We start from the raw sequence: 26,116 nt of genomic DNA, 5'->3' as shown, positions 1-26,116 counted from the left end.
TCCCGGGAGGTCAGCTGGCGGCTCATGTGCAGATGGACCCGCCAGCTTACTCCTGTCATTACAGAGGGGACCGCCTGGAGAAGACTCCGCTGCTGGACTCCAGGATACCAGATCGCATCGCCAGAAGGGTGAGTATACATCAATTGCTACTTATTACAGTTATATACTGTATAGCATCGAACCAATGCAATGTATAGTGATAAGTAGCTATTCATTTTTTATATGAATAGACCCCTAAATCCTTTTATATACCTTTATAATCTGGGAGCAACTTTACTGCTTATTCTTAAAAAAAAGTTTTATATACACTTTTTTTTCTGTTTTTATTAGCATATGAAACCATATATTTTCTATCCTATGCACCTACATTTGGGAAACAATATGTTCCTTGTGATAGTTACTTCACGCAGTTAGTGCAAACAGCAAAATATGAACACGGAAATAAAATTGCCTGTTTTTCAAATATAGCAAGCCCAAATAAGTGTACATCATACTGGGCAGGATGCACTAAAATTAGTTTGTTTTTTATTTGTTTTTGTTTTTTCATTTCACATTTTTATTAAGTATCAATTTCACTTTATTACTTCATCGCCGGTATTCCGGAATCTTTACTTCCCCGATTTTGTTTTTGTGTTAACTGGCTGTTCCTGAAACACGGCTGCAGCTGCTTTTCTTGGTATATCTATAGCCTGACAAGATGTCTTAAGATTCCTGCTGCACCTTCCCAATGGGTGCTGTTAGGGCATACTTAAACTCATGCAGGGCATGCTGGCATGCACAGTTCCACAGCAGCTGGAGTGCCGAAGGTTTCCTACCTCTGGAGTAAGGATTGGTAAATAAACTGATACGTGAGAGACAAACACCGCTGGGATTGTGGCTGGGGTAAAATTGAAGAATATGGTCTAGATTAAGTAGGCGTCTTACTGGCAATACTATAGTCTCGGAAGGAGAAGAGATTTATTTATTCTTTTTTTAAAGAGTTAAATGACTTACTAATACGAAATCAAACTTAAGGCTCATGTATTTGAATTTAATGATAGTACTGTATAGCGTAAAATTATTAGGAGCGTTCATAAGGAGCTGTGATACAAAAGAAACCAGAGGAGCTGACGCAGAGCTGAGCATATGTGTGCTGATCTGGAAGAGAGCTTGCGCAAGTAGGGGTGATGCAGAGATGTATATGCATTTCACTTGCATCTACTCTTCTGATGGAAGAGGTATAATGGAGCATTATCAAAGCCATAATTTAGTGAGAGTGTGCAGATGCAGCTGTGGGCTATGCAGAGTTGGACATAAGTGTAGAATCATATTTTGCATCAAATATTGTCTGGTGCGAGTGTGCGCTGATGAGTAACAAACCAAGAGTACAGATGGGGCAGTCGCAGCACAAGATGCGTACAACAAGGGATTATTGGAGACTAAGGAGGAGGACTAAGGACTAAGAGGAGCTGGGTGATCGAATCCATGATTAGGAAGATGGCGGTTAAAACACATATGAACTAATGCATGAAAGGAAGACAAGGGATGAACTCAAATAAGGATTTACAAATTAGCTGATTAAGGGGCTGTGGAATGCAGTACTGTGGTACATTAAGGGGGGGGGGTTAGTATAGAGAATTGTAGCTATAGGACATGAGCAGGTATACATTCAGTTTGCCAGCTGTCGGGATCCCGGCGTTCAGGATACCAATGCCGGAATCCCGCCAGCTGGCGATGCTGGCACCCGGAATACCGGTGAACCAGGGCTATTCCCACTCGTGGGTGTACACAACATACTTAGAGTGGAATAGAACCTGTGCCGAGTGCAGTCAGCCTGCAAGGGAACTCTTTGCACTCGCCCCGCTGCCGACATACTCGCAGCCAGGATACCGCTGTTGGTAAATCCACCGGTAAATCCTACTTAAACCCTTTGAGCATACTTTATGTTGTGAAGTACTCAAATCAAATGAAGGATGATTAAATGAACTAGAGATGACGGGTTAGACATTATATTAGTGATGCGATTAACAAAGTCTAAGACAGTGATGTGCGTATAAATTGGAGGACTATTTAGCTTTGATGGAGTGAGGGGAGATTTAATTTGAATGTATGAAGTACTCAGAAGTGATGTGATTGACCAAGGGACCCTTGACCTGGGCACTAGAAACTAATGGAATGCAGGGAGTAAAATGCTGTAAGAACTATAATTCAGGCTGCCAGTTTAATGAGGTGCATGGACCAAATGAAAGATGGAACAATGAGGGGTTAAAAGCAATTTATGGGTTAAGCAATGTAAAAGCAACATACATTTTAATTAAAGAAAAAGAGATTCAACTAAAGATTCACATGAATGAGTTGTAACCTCACTGTTTTTGAATAAAGGATTATAGAACTTTCTCTTGAAAATGAATGCAGATAAAATAATGAAATGACAAAAGAGCTGTGGTGCAGTGCTGTGTGCTCTCAGAACTGTGGGTCAATAAAGTGCTCAGATTAAACCAAAGGTCGACTATGCGATGCTTGAATTTTAGGAACATAGGGGGTCATTCCGAGTTGGTCGCTCGCTAGCAACTTTTAGTAGCCGTGCAAACGCATAGTCGCCGCCCACGGGGGAGTGTATTTTCGCTTTGCAAGTGTGCGAACGCCTTTGCAGCCGATCTCAGCAAAAACATTTTGTGCAGTTTCAGAGTAGCTCTGGATTTACTCAGCCCTTGCGATCACTTCAGTCTTTTTGGTGACGGAATTGACGTCAGACACCCGCCCTGCAAACGCCTGTACACGCCTGCGTTTTCCCAATCACTCCCAGAAAACGGTCAGTTGACACTCATAAACGCCCTCTTTCTGTCAATCACCTTGTGTTCGGCTGTGCGAATGGAATCTTCACTAAATCCATCGCCCAGCACTGATCTTCTTTGTACCCGTACAACGTGCCTGCCCATTGCGGTGCATGCGCAGTTTTGCCGTATTTTTAACTGATCGCTGCGTTGCAAAAATCAGCAGTGAGCAATCACTTCGGAATGACCCCCATTGCTTTGATCTGTGAAGTATTAGGATCGCATGGAGCAGGTATAGGGGTATGTTCAATTAGGGTCGAAAGCTGGCGTCTGTCAAAAAGACTGCAGTTTTCGACTTTTTAAGGTCGAATCGTTATTCGACCTATTCAAGCCCAGATAATTTTATTCGACAAGTCGGGGAATTCGACTTGTCGAATAGTACGTGAATCGGCGGTATAGCTGCCGATTCACGGTATAGCTGTATAGCTGCCGATTCACGTACTTTTGAAGAAAACGTCGACAGAATTTGGCCCCGTTTCCGACCATCTCAGTCCAACATAAAAAAATGTCGGATTGAGATGAGGGACCTTCATGGAGGAGAGGGGGGAGAGTCGCGGGGAGATGGGGGAAAGCCACGGGCAGCCAGACCGGGGGAGAGCAGTGCTGGAGGATGTCACAGCCGCCGCTCACAGCAGCGTCCACCCGGGTGGGCGCTGCAGTGAGCGGCGGCTCTGATGCGGGGACGGGGAGCGGAAGGGACGTGGAGACATGAGACAGGGGAGCGGGGCGGCGGGCTGCAGGGCACTACCTCTGATGGGCGCCCCCCTGCCAGGCTCCCGGCAGCGCACCCCGGCCGTTGTTGACAGGTCCCCCGCCGCCGCTGACAGGTCCTCCGCTGACAGCATCCCCCGCCGCCTGACAGGTACCCCTGGCTGCTGCACTTACCTCTCCCTGGCCGCTGCTGACAGGGAGATGCAGAGAGACAGGGGAGAGCCGCGGGCAGACGGGGGAGAGCAGCGGCTCTATAGCCGCTGCTGTAGCGCTGATTTCCCCCGTCTGCCTGCGGCTCTAAGCTCCTGCATCTCAATTCAACTTTTTTTAAAGTCGAATTGATAATTCATTGAATAGCCCAGGTCGGATCCATTCCGACAAATGAATGTCGGAATGGATCCGACTTCAATTGAATATACCCCATAGTAGTAGAAACAAGTTGGGTGTAAGTAAGTGGAGTCATACAATCACATGGGAAGCATTTATATATTATGGCAAACCAGGAACAGTTAGCTTTGCATAACAGAGACAGGCGATTACAGGCGATTACTTTATGGTACCAGTTCACAGATGCTTAGAAAGTGACCAGTGCTGACTTCAAAGAAGAAGTAGGGAGGAGTATGGAAAGTCCTGGCCCCTCCTACATTTGCCTGTTAATTAGCTTTCTTAATTGCCTAAAACATGCTACCCACATTTCTGGCCTTTGTACAAAAAAAGAGTATGCCTAAAATGTAAGCAGGTAGAGGTTTATTGACATACAAAGCTAATTAGGGTGCAAAATTACTGTACTGTACAAAATTACTGTACTTCTAATAAGTAAGTAACACTACCGTACAGAGTTACACTATACAGACGTCATAAATGTATGACTCATAGTTCTTGTACTCAGGGCCGGATCTAGACCTTGTGGCACCCAGGGTGGTGCCACAAGGTACGACAGGCAAAACAGGGATATTGCGCGCCGTAGACGCGTGTCAAAATATAGGGAGGGGGCTTGGCCACAGTTATGCCCCCTGTAGTTGTGCCCTCAGTAGCTGTGCCCCCTGTAGATATGCCCCTAGTAGCGCCACTTACAAAAAAAAAATACCAGCCCCACTCCTGCTTCCCGATCGCTGCTGCTGTCAGGATGCATCTGAGCTCAATTTTGAGCTTCATGGCAAAGGCTGTGAATACTTATGTACATGTGATTTCTTAGTTTTTTATTTTTAATAAATGTGCAGAAATCTCCCAAAAAATGTTTTCCACGTCGTCATTATGGGGTATTGTGTGTAGAATTTTGAGGGAAAAAATTAATTTATTCCAGTTTAGAATAAGGCTGCAACATAACAAAATGTGGAAAAAGTGAAGCGCTGTGAATACTTTACAGATGCACTGTGCATGTATGTGTATATATGTATGTGTGTGTGTGTATATATATATATATATATATATATATATATGTATCTCAAAACAGTAATTAAAAATATCACCCCATACAATATACAAGTAACAAGAAATAAGTGACTTACAATTCAAGACAATAATGGACAAGTACACGGTATATAAACATAGCTGCATCAGCAGATGACACTGAAATAAGTATCTGGTGGCAGAAAACCGAGCGATTTGGTGCCGTCAAAGGGAGTATTGAATAGAAGATAGGTAAAGTAAGAGAGACGAAAAGCACATAAGGTTACATTCTAAAGGGGAGGGGCAGACAGACAGGGGTTACACAGATGGGGTAGACAGTGAGCGTGGGACAGAGGACTTAGGATGAGAGTTTTCTGAGTTTGGTGAAGAAGTGGGTCTTGAGAGCCCGTTTAAAGTTTTGAAAGAAGTAGAGAGTCTGACGGAGAGAGGTAGGGAATTCCAGAGAAAGGGCGCAGCACATGGAAAATCTTGGAGGTAGGTGTGGGAGGAGGTTATCAGTAGGCAGGAGAGGCGGCGTGTATAAGCGGGGCGAAGTGGACTGTCAGGCGTGTAAAGGGAGATAAGGTCAGAAATATAAATGGGAGAGGAGTGGATGAGGGCTTTTGTAAGTGAGAGTGAGAAGCTTAGGGGGTGATTCAGACCTGATTGTAGATGTGCTAAATTTAGCACATCTACGATCAGTTTCTCTGACATGCGGGCGGACGCCTAGCACAGGGCTTGTCCACCCCGCATGTCAGGCCATACTACCCCCCCTCCCAATGGGTGCGAAAGCATCACATGGCAGCGATGCTTTTGCACCTGCCAAGCAGCTCCCTAACCGTGCAGCCTAGCTTTCTGGGTCGCAGCGGCTACGCAACAGTCCGGACACGCCTGCATTGTCTGTACAGCGCCCCACCAATGGCGTTCTGAACCCTCCCGCCCCACGACCACCTCTGCCTTTCAATCAGGCAGAGTCGATCGCACCAGTGAGATGCTTTTGAAAGAAGTAGAGTCTGAGAGAGGTAGGGAATTCCAGAGAAAGGGCGCAGCACATGCATAATCTTGGAGGTAGGTGTGGCCACTGCACGTGCGCACAACGCTTAGTGTTTCAGAGTGTGATTGCTGTCAGTACAGCGATCGGCTCTGATTTAGGACCTTAATTTGATACTGAAGGGTAAGAGAAGCCAGTGAAGGGATTATAAGAGAGGGGATGTGGATGTAGTATGTTCAGTGAGGAAGATAAACCGGGCAGCAGTTTTGAGGATAGGCTGGAGTGGAGAAAGGCGTATGTCAGGTAGGCCAGATAGGAGAAAATTACAGTAGTCCAGTCTGGAGATGACCTGTGAGTAAGGGTCTTACTGGCATCCTGGACATATTTTTGAGATGAAAATGGCAGGGAGGAGGCGAGTGTTACTCTAAGACAGCACACTTGGGGTCTAGAGGATATAGTAGTGCCATCAATAGATAATTACATTGTGGGAGTTGAGGTTGTGCGGGAGGGTGGGAAGATGATCATGTTAAATTTAAGAAAGTGCTGGGACATCCAAGAAGAGATAGCAGAGATACAATTGGGTACACGAGTGAGGAGAGTGGGGGAGAGGTCAGAGGAGGAAAGGTAGATTTTAGTATACAATTTAAACCTTTTCTATGCGTGTATTCTGTGTTTGGTCTGTGTGTGGTCTAACTAATTAGTAATACAGTGATCACATGCATGGTTTTATTGTTTTTTTTTTTTCCCCCAAAAAAAAAAATTGTTTTTTTTCCCCCAGACTAAGGATTGGCTTTTTAACAGGCCCTAAACCACTTATAGACAGGATAATACTACACATGCAGGTGTCAACACTACATACAAGTGCTTTTACCCAGGTAATTGTATGACTATAAAGAAAAACGTTACTAGTGTACAAACATTTCTTCTTCCAGACAAATAGAATGCTAAGAAGCCCCCAATGATACCAGCGATGCACTTTTACTTTATTTGTAAAGTTAATCAATTGATGTAAAATATGTTGCAGCTGCATTATGCCAAATAATTAGAGATGTGCGGGCTAGGATTTACTTAGTTCTTAACTTCAGAATTAACGCAAGTTAGGATTTACCCTTTTTTTTTCTAATTCGCTATCCAAAACATGTGACATCCTAGATCCAGTAAGATGCTGTTTTGAGATCCGGGTAAAATCGAACCCGCTCATCTATACAAATAATATATAATCTTGAGTGTCGTTTAAGACACATACACAATTATCAGGGCTGACATCAGAAATTGTGGGGCCCGGTCCTGACAAAAAAGACAGGGCCCCCCACCCCAATTAAAATATTATGCCACTCCGCCCCACCCCTATGTGATGCCATACATTGTGATGTTACATATATATGGAGCGTTGTGGACCTACAGGAATGGCTCACAGAGAGCTGATGCGCAAGGAAGGCTTGTTTTAAGAAGTGCTCCCTGTGCAACAACCCACTGTTGTTTCACAGCCTGGTGCAGCTCTCCTGGTATTGTCGGCAGGAGGCAGAGGTGGGCCTCCCTCTCTGTACACACCAGTTTCCCTCCACTGATGGCTGCCCTGCCAATTATATGTCTTTATATAATGTACATGTGTGTCCTCATACTGCACATCATTGCTGCAGTCACGCCAAACAGCCCCTCTTGGCGCTTCAGGTCCTGTGCGAATATTCTAGCGCCAGGCATCTTTTTTGAAAAAAATGCAACAATATACGGCTATGACGCATGGGTAGACTGTGCTGATTCATTTGATATGCAACAATTGTATACCTGTGTGCTACTGAGTTTCTGAATCTGTATACGTAGTGCTACAGTGTAGTAGCCAGTTTTTGTTTTTTTTTAAATACAAGTTCCATTGTGCTCTGTATACAGACTCGGTCACACACAATGGCACATATGTAATAGGGTCCGAGTTTCCCGGTGGTGCGGGATGCCGGCCGATCTCGGACATTTTTTTAAAGTGGCAATCACTTAAAAGCAAAATCATTCCTTGTAATTGTTGGCTGCTTTAAAAAAAACAGAGAGATTGGCCGGCATCCCGCACCTCCTTAATCTGGTTCTGGTATTTGAGGCAAGATGTATGAGGACACATCTGTACAGTATATATGTGTGTACATGTGTGGTTATGTGTACATTGCTCTGAAAAATTGACTGTCCAGTGAGATGTCATAACAAATTGACTGTAATGTTGATGTAACAAGGCTGTTTTTAACTATAAGCGTATGTTCCACATTTTCTTCTCTTACAAGGAACATTTATTTGATCAATTACTAATTTGATATGAAGACACAATACTATTTGTGTTTGTATTTATAATTATTGAAATTAGTTTAATAAAGATAGGACTGAGTCTATTTAGAAACTGTATTGCTCCTATTAGGCATGATTTTTGTCTTATAACACAGTTTAGTACATTCTTTCAGCCTACAGATGTCACTGTTGCAGTTGTTGTCTCTAATGAGCTTTGTAGCAAATTGCTAGACCTCTCCATAACAAGTAATGGAAACAAAAACAACTGCAGGGTATAAAAATAACAACATGTTTTACAAAAGTAGTGTATGATATAATAGTTGACTGATGCATCACATAGTGATAGTAATTCCCTCATTTTACAGGTCATGATATTACAGCTGCTTCAAAAGTGGGGTTTAGAAGGCTTCCTGAAACACATTGATAGGTACAGGAATTATGTACAGTACTTTGGCTATTTACGTATTGAAGTGTATAAACTGTTCAAATCTCTTTCTATTGCATTAGTTCCCAAATGATATATCACTTTGTGCCTCACTAATGTCATGGCCTGATTCTGATTTAGGAATAAAGTAAGAGAGAACAAGTGCACCTGGAATGCAATGCAAGGGGTGCAAATACATTTTCTGCATGCAGGGTAAATACCTGCTGCTTTTAAATGTAGCCACAAATACTGGCCAGCTTTATTTTTACAATTCGATTTAGATTTGAGTTTGGACACGCCTCCAGGGTTGTAGAGAGATTACCCAGGCCCTTGTAAAGTTGGGAGTATGTCCTAATCACAGATGTGTGGCCACACTCCCTTTTAAAAGAAGAGGAGAAAACTTCTGTTTGTGGCGTTGAACTGAACATGGGGGTGAACCCCTCAGCCAGGGGCAGATCCAGGTGCGATCGCTAACCCCACCTGCAGGCTTAGGAGACTGCTGCACTCAGTGGCAGCAGCCTTCTTGGACCCACCCCAACCCAGCACACAGCTGCTGACAGGTATGAAGGGGGAATGAGGTGGGAGCATAGACCCGTGCCCCTGCTGGGCCCCTCCAAGAAGCCCGGGTCATTAGTACCCACCCCCCTTCTCGGCACCACTGCACTCCTCTCTTGAAATCTATCTGCACATTTTAAATCTGCCCCAGCAGCAGTGCAACATGGTTTTGCCAAGGTGCACAGTTACTTTCTTTTTTTTACTGTATTCCCAAATCAGAATCAGGCCTGTACTTCCTAATGCACTAAAATGCTGTATTTTTTTTAAGCTTAAGCTGCTAAATGAATAATATAATAATTTATGTAAAGTATAATATCACTTTATTTTACCTTTATATAAATAAAATATTCAGACTCTTCTCTGGTGGCTTTAGCTTTGTAGAAATATACCAATATATAGTCTACAAATTAAAAATACAGTATATATATATATATATATATTTATATATATATATATAGAAATTGTATTTATCCTGCTCTGCAAAGCCTTGCAAAGAAGGCCCCAGACATGTGCTAGCACAATCCAGGTAATATTGTTGCTGATTACCGTTGGCCCTACTGTGAATGGGATCAATATGATTTGTCGATGGACGGGATGCCGGCTGTTGGTATACCGACAGCGGCATCCCGTCCATCAGAGTCCCAACAGCCCCCCATTAAGGCCCCTATCCCTCACCTTTTCCCCACCCTAACCTTCCCTTTGGGGTGCCTAACCCTAACACTCCCCGCTTGATGCCTATCCCTAACCTCCCCTTCTAAGTGCCTAAACCTAACCCTAACCTCCCCCTCTAAGGGGGTCATTCCGAGTAGATTGCACGCTGGCTACTTTTAGCAGCTGTGCAAACGCACTGTCGCCGCCCACTGGGGAGTGTATTTTCTCTTTGCAGAAGTGCGAACGCTTGTGCAGCAGAGCGCCTGCAAAATCATTTTGTGCAAAACAAGACCAGCCCTGTAGTTACTCTCCGTGTGCGTTGATTCTAACGACGGAGGGACGGCTTTTGATGTCACACACCCACCCAGCGAATGCCCAGCCACGCCTGCGATTTTCTAAGCACTCCCTAAAACGGTCAGCTGACACCCAGAAACGCCCACTTCATGTCAGTCTTCCTGCATTCGGCCGTGCGACTGGAATGTTCGTTACACTCTGTGCAAACCCACGATGCTCAGTGTACCCGTACAACGCACCTGTGCATTGCGGTGCATACGCAGAAATGCAGATTTTTAGCCTGATCGCTGCGCTGCGAACAACGGCAGCTAGCGATCAACTCTGAATGACCCCCTAAGTGCCTAAACCTAACCCTCCCTTCTCGGTCCCTAACCTTCCCGTGCCTGCTTACTAACGCTAACCCCCCTTCTCCTGCCTAAACCTAACCCCCCACCCGTGGAAGGACGCCAGCGCGTCCGGCTGTGAGGACGATCGAGATGCTGGCTGTCGGTATTGTGACGCCGGCATCCAGAGTGGCGTCGGTATGTAGACGCTGGCATTGTGTCCTCCTTCGGGATCCCAGCGTCGGTATATTGACCGCCGGGAAGCTAACTGCTTTCCCTGTGAATTATGAATAACAGACAAGTATAAGCATTTCTGGGAGACATTGCTCTATTATTGCTGAATAGCACAGGTATCTGAACATTTTTATATACATTCATTTACCCAATGACAAATTTGTACATCTATGTTGTTTAGAAATTAAATGGAAATATCTCCTTCAAATTTGGAACCAGAGTCTTGGACCGTTAAGTCATTTAAATATTTGAAAAAACATAAAGTTATTAAAAGGTGTAGTTCTCCTGTATGCATAAATGTAGTAGAATAACATGTAATAATACAGCAAATTAATATGGATTTAGTTGATCATACTTACACTACTTTTGTTGTGGCCTTCAGTGTAATAGAGTTCTACAGGACACAGCGAGATGCCATGCTGGCTTCTGCGGATAAGTGGCTAACAGGTAAGGGAATCGCTTACCAAAAACACATTCTATTAAGAGAAACAAGTTATATTAAAGAGAGACTAAGGGTAAAATCCAAAGTTATCCATTAGAGTGAAGATACCTTGTAACTCTCACAGATTTTTAGCTAAAAATGTTTCATATTATGGCCAAGTTAAATATAAGCTATTGGGCCTAATTCTGAGCTGATCGCAGCAGCAAATTTGTTAGCAGTTGGGCAAAACCATGTGCACTGCAGGGGGGGCAGATATAACGTGCAGAGAGTGTTAGATTTGGGTGGGGTGTATTCAAACTGAAATCTAAATTGCAGTGTAAAAATAAAGCAGCCAGTATTTACCCTGCACAGAAACAAAATAACCCACCCAAATCTAACTCTCTCTGCAAATGTTTTATCTACCCCCCCTGCAGTGCACATGGTTTTGCCCAACTGCTAACAAACTTGCTGCTGCGATCAACTCAGAATTACCCCCATTGTCCTCCATTACAGTGGTGGATTTCCCTTTAGGCATGTGCCTAGGGGAGCCACCTGCTTAGGGTGGCACAACACCCTGTATCAGAGGCACTAATCCTCTTATTAATTAGCACCAGCGTGAGGTGGGGAAAGGAGTCACAGGTGGCTATTTGCAGGTACAAGGTTCGGGAGAGGTTGGGGCTACTTGCCTGTTGTCTGGCAGGAGGCTTCAGCTTCAGGACCAGCCGACCCTGGCCATAATGAAGTGGGCAGAGCCTGAGCTGGCAGCGACACTTTCATGATGTCTATGCAGAGCTGCCTGCCACTACTGCTGGGTGGCTCTGCAGCTATGCTTAACTGCCTGTGACCGTGGAGGCTTAGGGTAGTTGTGAAGAAGTGGGGATAGCTGCCAATGTTGTGCCTAAGGGTGAACTGACCCTTTGATTGTCTCTGCTCCACTATCAGGAAATGTAACCACCTGCAAGGTTCTCTGTAGCATCATTTAGGGAGCATAATGCCAAGGAGTATTAGGTGAACATTGCAAAAAAAAAAGGCGTTACTATGGGGGTTGCAGGCCACACCCAGGTGTCACCCTCAGAGGGGGTGACACCAAAATGCTGGCTTCTCTGCAGCGACAGGAGCAAGGTGCTGCAGTGTACCATTATCCTGCAGCACTCGGCTCCTGTCACTGAGAAGGAGCCAGCATACACTAGTCTCCAGAGTGATGTAACTGGGAGGGTCCCCACAAGGCCATGCCTCCTTAGTGATACTAGAGGGAGCTCATGCTAGGCCATACCTCCTATCCAAGAACTGTTACAGCTTATTAATACTGATTACACTCCTATAGTAGATGACTAGGGCAATCCTTTTCTCCTCCATTGAGCCATGAGCTCTCACCTTTCTCAGAGGCCTGACTTTTTAATTTGTACTGGACACTGATTTGTGACAGCAGCCCCGTTCCTGTGTCGTTAATAAAGCTTAGATTAAAAAGGAAGCAAAATATAGAAAAAAGTATATAGAAAATACAGAGGAGTATTGTGCACACTGAGATAGGAAGTACATATACAGATAAAGAAATTCATTAAATACATCTTGTGTGTTCCTTCATTATAATAAACCACTGAAATGTATTCAAAGATATCTATATTGGTATCCGGTTATTACTATATTATACTTTCTTTAGTTGCAGAGTAAATGTTTCCTATCTTCTGCATTCAAAAGTGATCTGCATGCAAAATAACTTTCTTAATTCCTAGGGAATGGTTTACCAAGAAAAATGAACCTTACCATAGTACACAGAGAAATTTAGATGTTTGCCTAAAGAAATGAACTTGATATGGTTGTATGTAAAAGTCTGGGCATAAGACAGATGTGTCCTCATACATAGTAACATAGTAACTAAGGTTGAAAAAAGACAATTGTCCATCGAGTTCAACCTGTTTGTGGTCTCCTAATACATCTAGCTTCAATACGCCACGCAGCGTGCGATGCTTGAAGGGAGTGAGACACCGGGTCCCGGGCAACTCCACTTGTATTTGATAAAAATGTGTCTTAGTCGCAATGTGATGTGACTAGGATGGGTGGTCTTCAGTATGCCGGCGACCAGCATACCGGCACCAGGATCTCGACCGCCGGCATGCCGACACATATTCTCCCTCTTTGGAGTCCACAACCCCCCTGGAGGGAGAATAAATAGCGTCACCGTGCCCGCAAGGGGCTTATTAGCGCTTGCCCAGCTGTCGGTATGCCGGCAGTCGGGATCCCGGTGCCGGTATGCTGGCCCCCGGGATCCCGGCCGCTCATACTACACCCGACTAGGACTTACCAGGAGACTCTGCTGATTAAGTTGATATGGGACACCTGTATATTGTCTGTTACTAATGCCCAGATTTATCAAGCCTTGGAGAGTGATAAATTGCATGGTGATAAAGTACCAACCAATCAGCTCCTAACTGTCATTTTTCAAACACGTCCTGTAACATGGCAGTTAGGAGATGATTGGTTGGTACTTTATCACCATGCAATGTATCACTCTCCAAGGCTTGATAAATTTGGGCCTTTGTCTTTATACAGTAAGTAGCACAATGGTACTTGGCATGGCAAAAAGACGCAGCTGCTTAATCGTAGCATTTTGTGTACAGATTCAGTTGCACACGGATTTATATGTGTTGCATATCAATTAATCAGCACAATCTCCCTGTGCATCCTAGTCACATCACATTGTGGCTAAGATACATTTTTGAAAAAAAAACACACAGTTAAGGCCCCGTCGATCCTGCTTTCCACAGATGCAGAGAAAGCATTTGACAGGGTCGATTGGGACTTTATCACAGGGGGGCTGGAACATCTGGGTCTGAAACAAGTGGGATTGTAGAGGATCCGAGCCTTGTATACTCAGCCTACAGTGCGTGTGCGCATAAATGGTGACCTTTCGGACCCATTTCCAGTTTCGAATGGCACTCGTCAGGGATGCCCTCTATCGCATTTGATCTTTGTATTGTGCATGGAAGCCCTGGCGAGGGCCATTCGACACAATGCGAATATACACTTGCTTTGTTCACTGATGACCTTTTAGCGGTAATCTCCAACCCTTTAACGTCGATTCCAAATCTTTCAGAATTTCAACGCTTTGGTACGTTATCCAACTTTAAAGTCAACTTATCGAAATCTGTGGCGTTGAATCTTACTCTTGACCAGGCGAGTCTGTGTGTGCTCCAATCCATATCTCCTTTTTCATGGCACCCTATGCAGCTTAAATATTTAGGGGTTATCTTAACAAGAGATACATCTCAAATTTTTACTTCAAATTTTCCTCCTTTATTTGCTAAATTTCAGTCTGACCTTTCTGCCTGGGGTGCCAAAAGAATCTCTTGAGTAGGACGGATTGGAGTTATTAAAATTAACATTTTACCTAGAGTGTTCTATCTCCTCCAGACCTTGCCTATCGCTATCCCTCGCCCTTGGTTTACTTTGCTCCAAAGGAAAATTAGGGGCTACATCCGGGCAGGGCGTAAGCCTAGATTTAAAGATGAAATATTATTTAGAAGGAAGCATCAAGGTGGTCTTCAACTGCCCCCACTTCCTTTCCTATCATTATGTGGTTCTTATCACTAGGATGATGGAATGGAGTCGTGAATCTGATAGGAAACAATGGGTGGATATTGAACTTCACTCACTTCCCTCTTTAGCCCCTAGCCTCCCTTGGCTTTCGATGCTCCCTTCTGTCACCCACCCCTTGGTAGGCCCAATGCTTAGGTGTTGGCGGCATTTACGCTCCCTGCCCCTTCTTTCGCCAATCCCCTCACCTCTTATGCCATTATACAGGAACCCGGATTTTCCCCCGGGATCCCGGACTCTTCATTTTATGGGTGGCGCCTTAGAGGTATTTATAGGATAGATCGTTTATCCTCTACGGGCATTCTGAGCTTCCCGGTAATCCAATCCACCTGGGATCTCCTTAACAAAGAAATCTGGCGGTATCTGCAGATCAAACATTTCTTGTCTGGTTTGAGTCTTCCTGGAGCTACCTTGCGTTCCACTACCCCTTTTGAGAACATGTGCCTTGCCCAGTCCTTTTTAATTGAACACGCCTTTCCTATCAAACCAAAATTTGTTGACTGGTTTGTTACTGAGATTGGGAGGCTGATCTAAATGGCTTGATAGGGGAAGATGACTGGACTGAGATTTTTAAAAATATGTTTCTGCAGCAGGGTACACTGGTATTCCACAGGGAATAACATCGGGGTGTAGAGTTGGATCTTCATCCGAGACACCAACAGGCTAAAGCTATGACTGTTCCCAGGATGCACTGCACCGCCTCCTCTATAGCCCCGTCTCCAGGTACTGGAGCTCAGTTTACAAGTTGGTGCCGGCAGTGCAGGTCACTAATTGGGGGGCTGCACTAGGCAGCCCTGAAAAGAGCTTTTTAAGAAGACTTCAAGGGCCACAGCACTTTTATGTCATTCTGACATGCTGTGCTGCAGCTCCATCACCTCCCTCAGTGGCGCTGCATTTTCCTGCGGCCTGGTTCCCGGGTACTTGCAGCGGGGTCGCACCGGTTTATAGGCACACCACCGCTGCTGCTCTCCTGGATCGTGTGGCTGTACGATAGGGAGGAGGTAAGAGGGTCCCCCAGGTGGGACCCGCTGGTAAATTGCGATCCGGTCACGGTCCCAGGAGATGGATCGCGCCGCTGGTGTAGACTCTGTGGCTTTGCAGGGACCCCACTATATCCACCAGGGCAGGGAACATGGCTGTACGACAAGGAGGAGGTAAGAGGGTCCCCCAGGTGGGACTCGCTGGTAAATTGCGATCCGGTCGCGGTCCCAGTAGATGGATTGCACCGCTGGTGTAGACTCTGTGGCCGTGCAGGGACCCCACTATATCCACCATGGCAGGGAGCACAGGTCGGATTTACTAAAATCCGTTTAATATAGGCTCCATAGTACCCGGTGGTGAAGTCCAGCAGAGGAGAAAAGGCGCTGACCTGTAGCCCCTCCCCGGCTCCGGGCGCCATCTACTGCTGGTGTTCCCGCCCTGGAGCTGCATCTCTCTCTCCATCACTCCCTGAAGAGATTTTGGCGCCATTACATAGCTGGGCTGATCTCCGGGACTGCTGGGCACTGTCTCCTCTGTAAAACCGTCTGTCTTGTCAGTGCTGTGTATTTACAGACACTTAAGTATTCTACGTGTCATCTTAGACAGTGTTAGTTAAGAACAAGTGTACTGCTATATGAATATTTAGTACAAGTATTCTGTGATATACATCCAGTGTTTACTGTGCATTGTTATATCTGTATACATACATATCTATATGTAGATTTACTAGTCCAGTGCAGTCTTATTATTTATTTGTAATACTTTCTGCATAGTACCTGTGACTGTGTGTGCCTATAGCTGCTGTGTGGATTCTATTCTGTGTATCACATGTATTGCTATCACTATATTCTGTACCCTGGGGGACTAAGTGTGTCAGGTTCTCATTTCAAATATAGTGTTTGTTTTGTATTTTTCACTGTGTGTTTCAGTCACCTCACACCGCTTAAATCCTCTGTTTTGTGCTTTGCATTTGCTATCACATAACACAGGGGTTTTTTTTGCAGGTTTTTATTTGTCTGGCTATATTGTACTGCTGCGCCCTAAGGATACAGTCCCAATAATGTCAGCTACACAGGGCAGGAAATCTGTAGACGCTCCTGCAGCATGCAGTGCTGGCGCTACGGATTTGTCTGAGGAAAAGGTTTCAGCTGAGGTTTCAGGTACTGCGTGCCCTGCACCTTCCAATCAGTTTGCAGCACCTGTGAAAAATCAAGACCCACCTTGGGCTGCTTTTTCAAATATGCTGTTGACGCTTGTAACGCGGTTTACGCCCCCTGTGGGACTTCCTGTGCCATTGCATCCACATATTGTCCCTGTTGTAAACCCGCCTTAAGCAGATGCTCTGTCTACCCAGACTACTAAACTACTTTAAAGCGGCGCACACGCCTCGACTGGCTACCCCCCCCCCCCCCCCCCCACTTCTGTCTTATCTGTATATCTCTGACTCCATAATTCCAGACTCTTGTTTCTTGGAGAGGATCTGAACAAGATTGTGGCTGACTTGGCAACAGCTGAGACTTCATTTCTCCCAAGTATTAACCCTTCTGCTCCGAAAGCTAAGAGTACCACTCTTCGTTCCTTTCGACCTCCAGGTAAAGTAAAGGGTCAGGCGTACCCGAGACATTCTCTTACTTCCAAAACCACCAAGTCTAAGCAATCTTGGGCCGCATGATGGGGCGGGCCTCCCCGGGAGGCCGACTTCTGCAGTTCGCCCAGGCCTGGTTAAAGGCCACTTCAGACGCCTGGGTGCGCAATCTCCTTCAAGAGACATCCCCCTCACCAGTTCTGCTCGCCGGTTATCCCTTCGGATCCGCTGAAATCACGGACTTTACACTTGGTTGTACAATCGCTCCTAGATACTGGAGTGATTGTGCCGGTACCTCTGTCTCAAAGAGGCAGGGGCTACTATTCGACCCTGTTTCTAGTTCCGGAACCAAATAGGTCCTCCCGGCCTATACTCAACCTCAAATCTTTGAACAATTTTGTGAGGGTATCCAAATTCCGTATGGAAACTCTGCGTTCCATTGTACTGGCCATGGAACCCAAGGACTATATGGTATCCCTGGACATACAGGATGCTAACCTGCACATTCCTTTTGTCATGTCTCATCAGCAATATCTGCTGTTTGCTATTGGCAACCTACATTATCAAATCCAGGCTTTGCCTTTCAGACTTACCACAGCTCCTCGAATCTTCACCAAGGTCATGGCAGTCATGACGGCTCTCCTCCGCCATGAGGGTGTCAGGATCATGCCGTATCTGGACGACTTGCTGATCCTGGCGAACTCCTCAGAGGGTCTCCTCAGTTATCTGGAACTGACGGTCCAATTCCTACAAGCCCACGGGTGGCTCATCAACTGGAAGAAGTCCTCGCTGGTCCCTGCTCAGAGCATGGTGCACCTGGGGGCATTGTTGGACACACACAACCATCGATTGTTCTTGTCTCCAGAGAAGGTCCTGAAACTTCAGGACAGGATCAGATACTTTCTCTCTCGCGCCAGAGCGTGTCAGTACACTTGGCGATGTAAGTACTAGGCCTCATGGTGTCGGCATTCAACATGGTAGAGTACGCTCAATTTCATTTCCGCCCTCTGCAGAGGTTACTCCTTTCCCAGTGGAACGACCTGCCTCACCGGATCAGGTCTCAAATGATCTCCTTGACTCCGGAGGTTCGTCGGTCACTGAGCTGATGGCTACAGGACCAACAGTTGAGATGGGGCCATCCCTTCTGGATCTCCAACTGGGTCCTCCTGACAACGTACGTCAGTATGCGTGGTTGGGGTGCGGTGTTGGAGCAACACTCTCTCCAGGGTCGATGGACCAGGGAGGAATCTCTCCTCCCGATAAACATTCTGGAATTCTGAGTAGTGTTCAGTGCGTTGACACTGGCCCTGCCTCTGGTACAGAACAGGCCTGTTCAAGTACAATCAGATAACGCCACCACGGTCACATACATTAATCATCAAGGCGGCACACGAAGCCGCATGGCAATGATGGAAGTGTAAAAAATCATCCAATGGGCGGAACACCATCTGACAGCCATATCAGCAGTGTTCATTCCGGGAGTCCTCAACTGGGAAGCGCACTTCCTCAGTCATCAGGACGTGCTCGCCGGAGAGTGGAGTCTTCATCCCAATGTCTTTCAACTCCTAGTGGACAAGTGGGGCCTACCGGATGTAGACCTGATGGCATCTCGACACAATCACAAGGTTCCAGGCTTCCGATCAAGGACAAGGGATCCTCAAGCAGCGTTCGTGGATGCACTGGCAATTCCATGGAACTTTCGGCTGCCATATGTGTTCCCTCCAGTGTCACTCCTTCCCAGAGTAATACTGAAGTTCAAACAAGAAGGAGGAATAATACTACTATTTGCTCCAGCGTGGCCCCGACGGCATTGGTTCTCAGACCTGCAGGGTCTCTCGATAGAGCGTCCTCTTCTACTTCCTCAACGCCCAGACCTCCTCATTCAGGGCCCTTGTGTCTACCTGGACCTGGCCAGACTGGCTTTGATGGCGTGGCTCTTGAAGCATCACTCCTGAGAGCAAAAGGATTATCTGAGGCGGTCATTCAAACTATGTTGAACGCCCATAAACCAGCTTCAGCTCGGATTTATTACAAGGTCTGGAATTCTTACTTCACATGGTGTGCCGCTAAGAATTATGATGCATATACTTTCAAAACTTCCAGACTTTTGGCTTTTCTACAACAAGGCCTAGACTTGGGCCTTCGTCTGGCCTCCCTCAAGGTTCATATATCTGCCTTGTCGGTGTGGTTTCAGGGAAAAATTGCGTCTCTTCCTGACGTTCACACTTTCACTCAGGGTGTTCTACGGATTCAGCCTCCCTATGTCTCTCCTGTGGCTCCATGGGATCTGTCTGTCATCTTAAATGCTCTACAAGAGTCTCCATTTGAACATCTTGAGTCTGTGGACCTTAAATGCCTTACGCTTAAGGTCGGGTTTCTGTTGGCTATTGCCTCTGCTAGGAGGGTGTCGGACTTATGCGCTTTGTCCTATCATCAACCCTTTCTGATTTTTCACCGTGACGGGGCAGTTCTTCGAACTCGCCCTGGTTATTTACCTAAGGTGGTATCATCTTTTCACCTTAACCAGGAGATTGTGGTTCCATCCTTCATCTCTTCTGGTTTGTCCTCCAAAGAAAGATCTTTGGATGTGGTACGGGCTTTCCGTATTAATGTGGAAAGGACTGCCTCTATCAGGAGGTCAGATTCCCTTTTTGTACTTTTTGGTTTTCACAAATGTGGCTGGCCTGCGAATAAGCAAACCTTGGCCAGATGAATTAGAATGGTGATTGCTCAAGCTTATGCGCAGGCTGAGCTCCCAGCTCCTGCTGGTATCAAGGCCCATTCTACCCGGTCGGTTGGACATTCTTGGGCTGCCCGCCATGGCGCATCCGCAGAACAGTTGTGCAAGGCGGCTACATGGTCCTCAGTAAACACGTTCATCAGGTTCTTTGCCTTTGATACTTCCGCCTCCCAGGCTGCTTCCTTTGGACGCCGGGTTCTTGTGTCCGCTACAGTGCGTCCCCTCCCACGAGGAACTGCTTTAGGACATCCCCGATGTTATTCCCTGTGGAATACCAGTGTACTCCGCTGCAGAAAAGGAGATTTATGGTAGACTTACTATTGCTAAATGTCTTTCTGCGCTGTACACTGGATTACACAGGGCGCTCACCCTGTCGTACTTAGCTTCTTTGGGTTTGTAAGGCATTAGCCGCTAGTCCCTTCTCCTGTCGTGAGAATGTGGTTCTATGTGACTAATATCTACCGTGTCTCTTACCTGCTACTGCATTGGACTGGTTAACAAAACTGAGCTCCTGTGCCTAGAGGCGGGGCTATAGAGGAGGCAGTGCAATGCATCCTGGGAACAGTCAAAGCTTTAGCCTGGTAGTTCCTCGGATCAAGATCCAACTCTACATCCCGATGTTATTCCCTATGGAATCCAGTGTACCTCGCAGAAAGAGATTTAACAATGGTAAGTCTACCATAAATCTCCTTTTTCCTCCTCCTCAAATGTACTGGCGCTGGAAACGCATTATAAAGTATTAACAAGATGGTATCGCTGCCCTAGTCTGCTGGCTAAAATGTACCATGGGGTTCCAAACACTTGCTGGAGATGCAAGCAGATGCTGGGAACTCCCCTACATATCTGGTGGGAATGTCCCCTGCTTTAACTATATTGGCTGAAAGTAATAGAAACGGCCAGCCTCATTTTAGGGGAGTATCTCCCTAGTTTCTGGCTACTTAACCTTTTAAGACGCCCTCACTCCCAATTAAAAAAAAAACCCACTTCTTCGCCATATTCTTAGTGCTTCTAAAGTAGTGATCCCGGTGCATTGGATGTCCAATGTTGTCCCCTCCGTGTCTGAATGGTGTGCTAGGATAGACCATTATTTTGTTATGGACGATCTTATTTCCTCCCTGATATCTCAGAACCAGAATTTCACTGCTACTTGGTACCCCTGGTTGGTCTATGAAGAAACGGATCATTTCAAATTCAATCATTTCAAATTCCTGAGATAAAACATTGCCAGCTCACTCCAGTTTTCATTTTTCCTTTACTCTACATAGTACATATTATTTTTATCCTGGAGTTGCGAAGCTTTCTCTCTGTTCTGTCCTCTCCTTCTACTTCTTAACTTTTCTTTCCTCTCTTTCTCGATATGGTTCTATCCATATTGTATCACCTGCTTGGTTTTACTGCAGCATTTGTTGCGTGACAGTTTGTTCGTTCTCACACCAATAGAATGTTGCTTGTTTTACTGTGACGTAAAATTTCGATATGATGTAATGGTTTTTGTGTGTGATGAGGTGACTTTATTTTATGTAATTTTCCTTTCTGTATCTGACGTATTTCTGTTAAAATACTCAATAAACTTATTTGCAAAAAAAAAAAAAGACACCCAATGCTATCAGAGTCTCAGAGACCTGTCGCACCGAGAGGGGCTGTTTGGCACGACTGCAGCATTAATGTATTAGGACACATCTGTCATCCATTTCACTGGAAAGAAGGTAACACAACTTCTGCAGGGAACAAATTGTCACTATGGTTTTTTTATCTTTCTGATCTGCTAAATTCATGGTGGATCATAGCTTATTTTGCAACTAGGTATTGGCTGTTTTGCACATGGTAAATTACACCATTGTGTCATCTTGTTTCATATTATGGGAAGGTTTGGCTGAGTGGCACAGTCCGGCGGCTGGAATGTTCCTGTGGATCAAGATAGAAGGAGTGCAAGATACACATCAGATGATCATGTCAAAAGCAATAAGCAAAGAGGTAAAGCTTCAGCGTTTGAAGATGCTGTACAGGTTGTAAATCAATGCCGTCTTTGAGGTTTTCTGTGAACAAAAAAAAATCTGGGTGCTGTGAACTATATAAAGGAGAAGAGTTTAATGAAAGTGTCCTAGTTATATACAGTAGGGCAGTGTCGCAGCCAGTTTACATTGTTTCTCATACGTCCTAGAGGATGCTGGGGATGCTTCAAGAATCATGTGGTATAGACAGGATCCGCAGGAGACAGGGGCACACTATAAGACTTTGAATGGGTGTGAACTGGCTCCTCAACCTATGCCCCTCCTCCAGACTCCAGTTAGATTCTGTGCCCAGTGAGACTGGATGCACACGGAGTATCTCTCCTGAGTTTCTCAGAAAAAGACTTTATTTAATTGTGGGTCTGTCTCCTATAGCCCCAGTGTGCTTGTGTGTGTCGACATGTCTGAGGCGGAATGCTCTTCCCAGGAGGAGGCTGGAGTGGGGACAGAAAATACTGTGAGAGTAGCTGTGTCGGCACCGCCGACGGATGATTGGGTGAATATGTTGAGTGTTTTAAATGAAAATGTGACAAAATTGACTAAGAGATTTGATAAATCTGAGTTTAAGAACCAAACATGGAGAAAATCCATGGAAGATGCTTTGTCACAGACCCAGATCCCTTCGGGGTCACAGAAACGTGCATTTGCCCAGATAGTAGATACAGATACCGACACAGACTCTGATTCCAGTGTCGACTATAGTGATGCCAGATTACATCTAAAACTGGCTAAGAGTATTTGGTACATGATTGTGGCGATAAAGGACGTCCTACATATTACGGAGGACCCTGCTGTCCCTGATACAAGGGTCTGTATGTTTAAAGGAAAGAAACCTGAGGTAACCTTTCCTCCCTCTCATGAACTGAACGCACTTTTTGAAAAGGCTTGGGAAAATCCGGACAAAAAGATTCAGGTCCCCAAAAGAATTCCAGTGGCATATCCGTTCCCCTCTGGGGACAGGGAAAGGTGGGAGTCAATCCCCACGGTAGACAAAGCTTTATCGCGTCTATCCAAAAAGGTGGCGCTTCCGTCCCCAGACACAGCAGCCCTAAAGGATCCTGCGGATCGTAAGCAGGAAAATACACTAAAGTCCATTTATGTCACTACAGGGTCGCTACTCAGGCCTGCCGTTGCTGCGGCATGGGTGAGTAGCGCTATTGAAAAGTAGGCAGATAACTTGTCATCTGAGGTAGATTCCCTAGTCAGGGATAGTGTACTTTTGACTCTGGGTCACATCAGGGACGCTGCAGCATATTTAAAAGAAGCTGTAAGGGATATTGGCCTTTTGGGTTCAAGGGCCTAATGCCATGGCGGTCTCTGCAAGGAGAGCGTTGTGGTTACATCAATGGAATGCTGATGCTGACTCTAAGAAGGCGATGGAGGCTCTACCGTTTAACGGTAGGGTTTTGTTTAGCGACGGCCTCACTGACCTGGTGTCTACGGCTACCGCGGGTAAGTCTTCCTTTTTACCTTATGTCCCTGCACAGCAGAAGAAATCGCCTCACTATCAGATGCAGTCCTTTCGGCCCAACAGATTTAAAAAAGGACGTGGGTCCTCCTTCCTTGCTGCAAGGGGGAGAGGTCGGGGAAAAAGGTCACAGGCTGTGGCAAGTTCCCAGGAGCAGAAGTCCTCTCCGGCTTCTACCAAATCCACCGCATGACGCTGGGGCTCCTCTGCGGGAGTCCGCACCAGTGGGGGCACGTCTCAAGCTCTTCAGCCAGGACTGGGTACACTCGGACCTGGATCCCTGGATAGTAGACATTGTAACCCAGGGGTAAAAGTTAGAGTTTCAAGACGTGCCCCCTCACCGATTTTTCAAATCGGCCTTGCTAGCTTCTCTTCCAGAAAGAGAGATAGTAAGCGCTGCGATACTAAAGTTGTGTCAAAATCAAGTGATTGTCACGGTACCCCCGTCTCAACAGGGGGAAGGTTTTTATTCGAGCCTGTTCGTGGTCCCGAAGCCGGATGGCTCAGTCAGACCCATTCTAAACCTAAAATCCCTCAATTTCTTTCTGTAAAGATTCAAGTTCAAGATGGAGTCTCTACGAGCAGTGATTTCCAGTCTGGAGGAGGGGGATTTTATGGTGTCGGTCGACATAAAAGATGCATACTTACATGTCCCCATATATCCTCCACATCAGGCTTACCTGAGATTTGCGGTGCAGGGTTGTCATTACCAATTTCAGATGTTGCCGTTTGGTCTATCCACGGCTCCGAGGATTTTCACCAAAGTAATGGTGGAAATGATGATTCTCCTGCGCAAGCAGGGAATCACAATTATCCCGTACATGGACTTTCTCCTCATAAAGGCGAGGTCCAAGGAGCAATTGTTGAAGAATGTTGCCCTTTCACTGATGATTCTGTAATAACATGGTTGGCTCCTAAATTTGCCCAAATCACAGTTGGATCCAACGACATGGCTGTCGTTCCTGGGTATGATTCTGGATACATAATTGCAGAGAGTTTTTCTTCCAGTGGAAAAAGCTCTGGAAATACAGAACATGGTAAAACAGATTCTGAATCCGGCAAAGGTGTCAGTTCTTCGCTGCACTCGGTTGCTGGGGAAGATGGTGTCGGCCTACGAGGACATTCCGTATGGCAGGTTCCATGCCAGGGTGTTTTAGTGGAACCTGCTGCTTCGGGAGGACCTGTTACGACAGGGGCCGTGCGTGTATCAGGACTTACAGCGGCTGCGTTTGATGGCGTGGAGGTTGAACGCCAGATCCTAGCCCGAAAGGGTATTCCCAGTGAAGTCATTCCTACACTTTTTCAGGCTAGAAAAGAAGTAACGGCAAAGCATTACCACCGTATTTGGAGAAAATATGTCTCTTGGTGTGAATCCAAGAAGGCTCCTACGGAGGAATTTCACCTGGGGCGTTTGGTCCATTTCCTACAAGCAGGTGTGGATGCGGGCCTAAAGTTAGGCTCTATTAAAGTACAGATTTCGGCCTTGTCGATCTTTTTCCAAAAGGAATTGGCCTCTCTTCCAGAGGTTCAGACCTTCGTGAAAGGCGTGCTGCACATCCAATCTCCCTTTGTGCCCCCAGTGGCACCATGGGACCTTAATGATGTGGTGTTGTAATTCTTGCAATCACATTGGTTTGAACCTTTGCGCAAGGATGAGTTAAAATTCTTTACTTGGAAAGTGGTCATGTTGTTGGCCTTGGTGTCTGCAAGGCGAGTGTCTGAGTTGGCGGCTTTCTCTCACAAGAGCCCCTACTTGAATTTCCATGCTGATAGAGCGGAGTTGAGAACTCGTCAGCAATTTCTGCCAAAAGTGGTTTCATCATTTCATGTTACCCAGCCAATTGTGGTGCCGGTGGATACTGACGCCCTGGCGGAGTCAAAATCTCTCAATGTGGTTAGAGCTTTGAAGATCTATGTCGCCAAAACGACGCAGCTTATGAAAACAGAGTCTCTGTTTGTCTTGTGGGCTCCCAACAAGATTGGGGCTCCTGCTTCTAAGCAGACTATTGCGCGTTGGATCTGTAATACGATTCAGCAGGCTCATTCTACGGCAGGATTGCCGTTACCGAAATCGGTGAAGGCCCATTCTACCAGAAAGGTGGGCTCATCTTGGGCGGCTGCCCGAGGGGTCTCGGCATTACAGCTTTTCCGAGCTGCTACTTGGTCGGGATCAAACACCTTTGCGAAGTTTTACAAGTTTGATACCCTGGCTGAGGAGGACCTCTTGTTTGGTCAATCGGTGCTGCAGAGTCATCCGCACTCTCCCGCCCATTCTAGAGCTTTGGTATAAACCCCATGGTTCTTGAAGCATCCCCAGCATCCTCTAGGACGTAAGAGAAAATAAGATTTTAAACCTACCGGTAAATCTATTTCTCCTAGTCCGTAGAGGATGCTGGGGACTCCGTAAGGACCATGGGGTATAGACGGGCTCCGCAGGAGATAGGGCACCTAAAAAGAACTTTGACTATGGGTGTGCACTGGCTCCTCCCTCTATGCCCCTCCTCCAGACCTCCGTTAGAGAACTGTGCCCAGAGGAGATGGACAATACAAGGCAGGATTTAGCAATCCAAGTGCAAGATTCATACCAGCCCACACCAATCATACCATGTAACCTGGAACATACATAACCAGTTAACAGTATGAACAGACAACAGTAACTGTCCTAGAC

The 26,116-nt window shown here is 45.9% G+C and overlaps 1 protein-coding gene across 4 annotated transcripts in view; it reads left to right on the top strand.

Annotated features, from left to right (window-relative positions):
- Positions 1-26,116, top strand: part of AADAT (aminoadipate aminotransferase) — a 128,490-nt gene that overhangs the window by 66,702 nt on the left and 35,672 nt on the right. For all 4 annotated transcript variants that reach the window (XM_063920633.1, XM_063920635.1, XM_063920632.1 and 1 more), the window contains 4 exons: positions 6,683-6,779; positions 8,535-8,596; positions 11,033-11,097; positions 21,839-21,945. In XM_063920633.1, the coding sequence (XP_063776703.1) occupies positions 6,683-6,779; positions 8,535-8,596; positions 11,033-11,097; positions 21,839-21,945 (331 nt within the window). The remainder of the gene's footprint in view (positions 1-6,682; positions 6,780-8,534; positions 8,597-11,032; positions 11,098-21,838; positions 21,946-26,116) is intronic.

The sequence above is a fragment of the Pseudophryne corroboree genome, chromosome 1, assembly GCF_028390025.1.
Source record: "Pseudophryne corroboree isolate aPseCor3 chromosome 1, aPseCor3.hap2, whole genome shotgun sequence".
NCBI lineage: Eukaryota > Metazoa > Chordata > Amphibia > Anura > Myobatrachidae > Pseudophryne > Pseudophryne corroboree.
The sequence above is the reverse complement of the archived record's forward strand: the minus strand, read 5'-3'. Positions and strand labels throughout refer to the sequence as shown.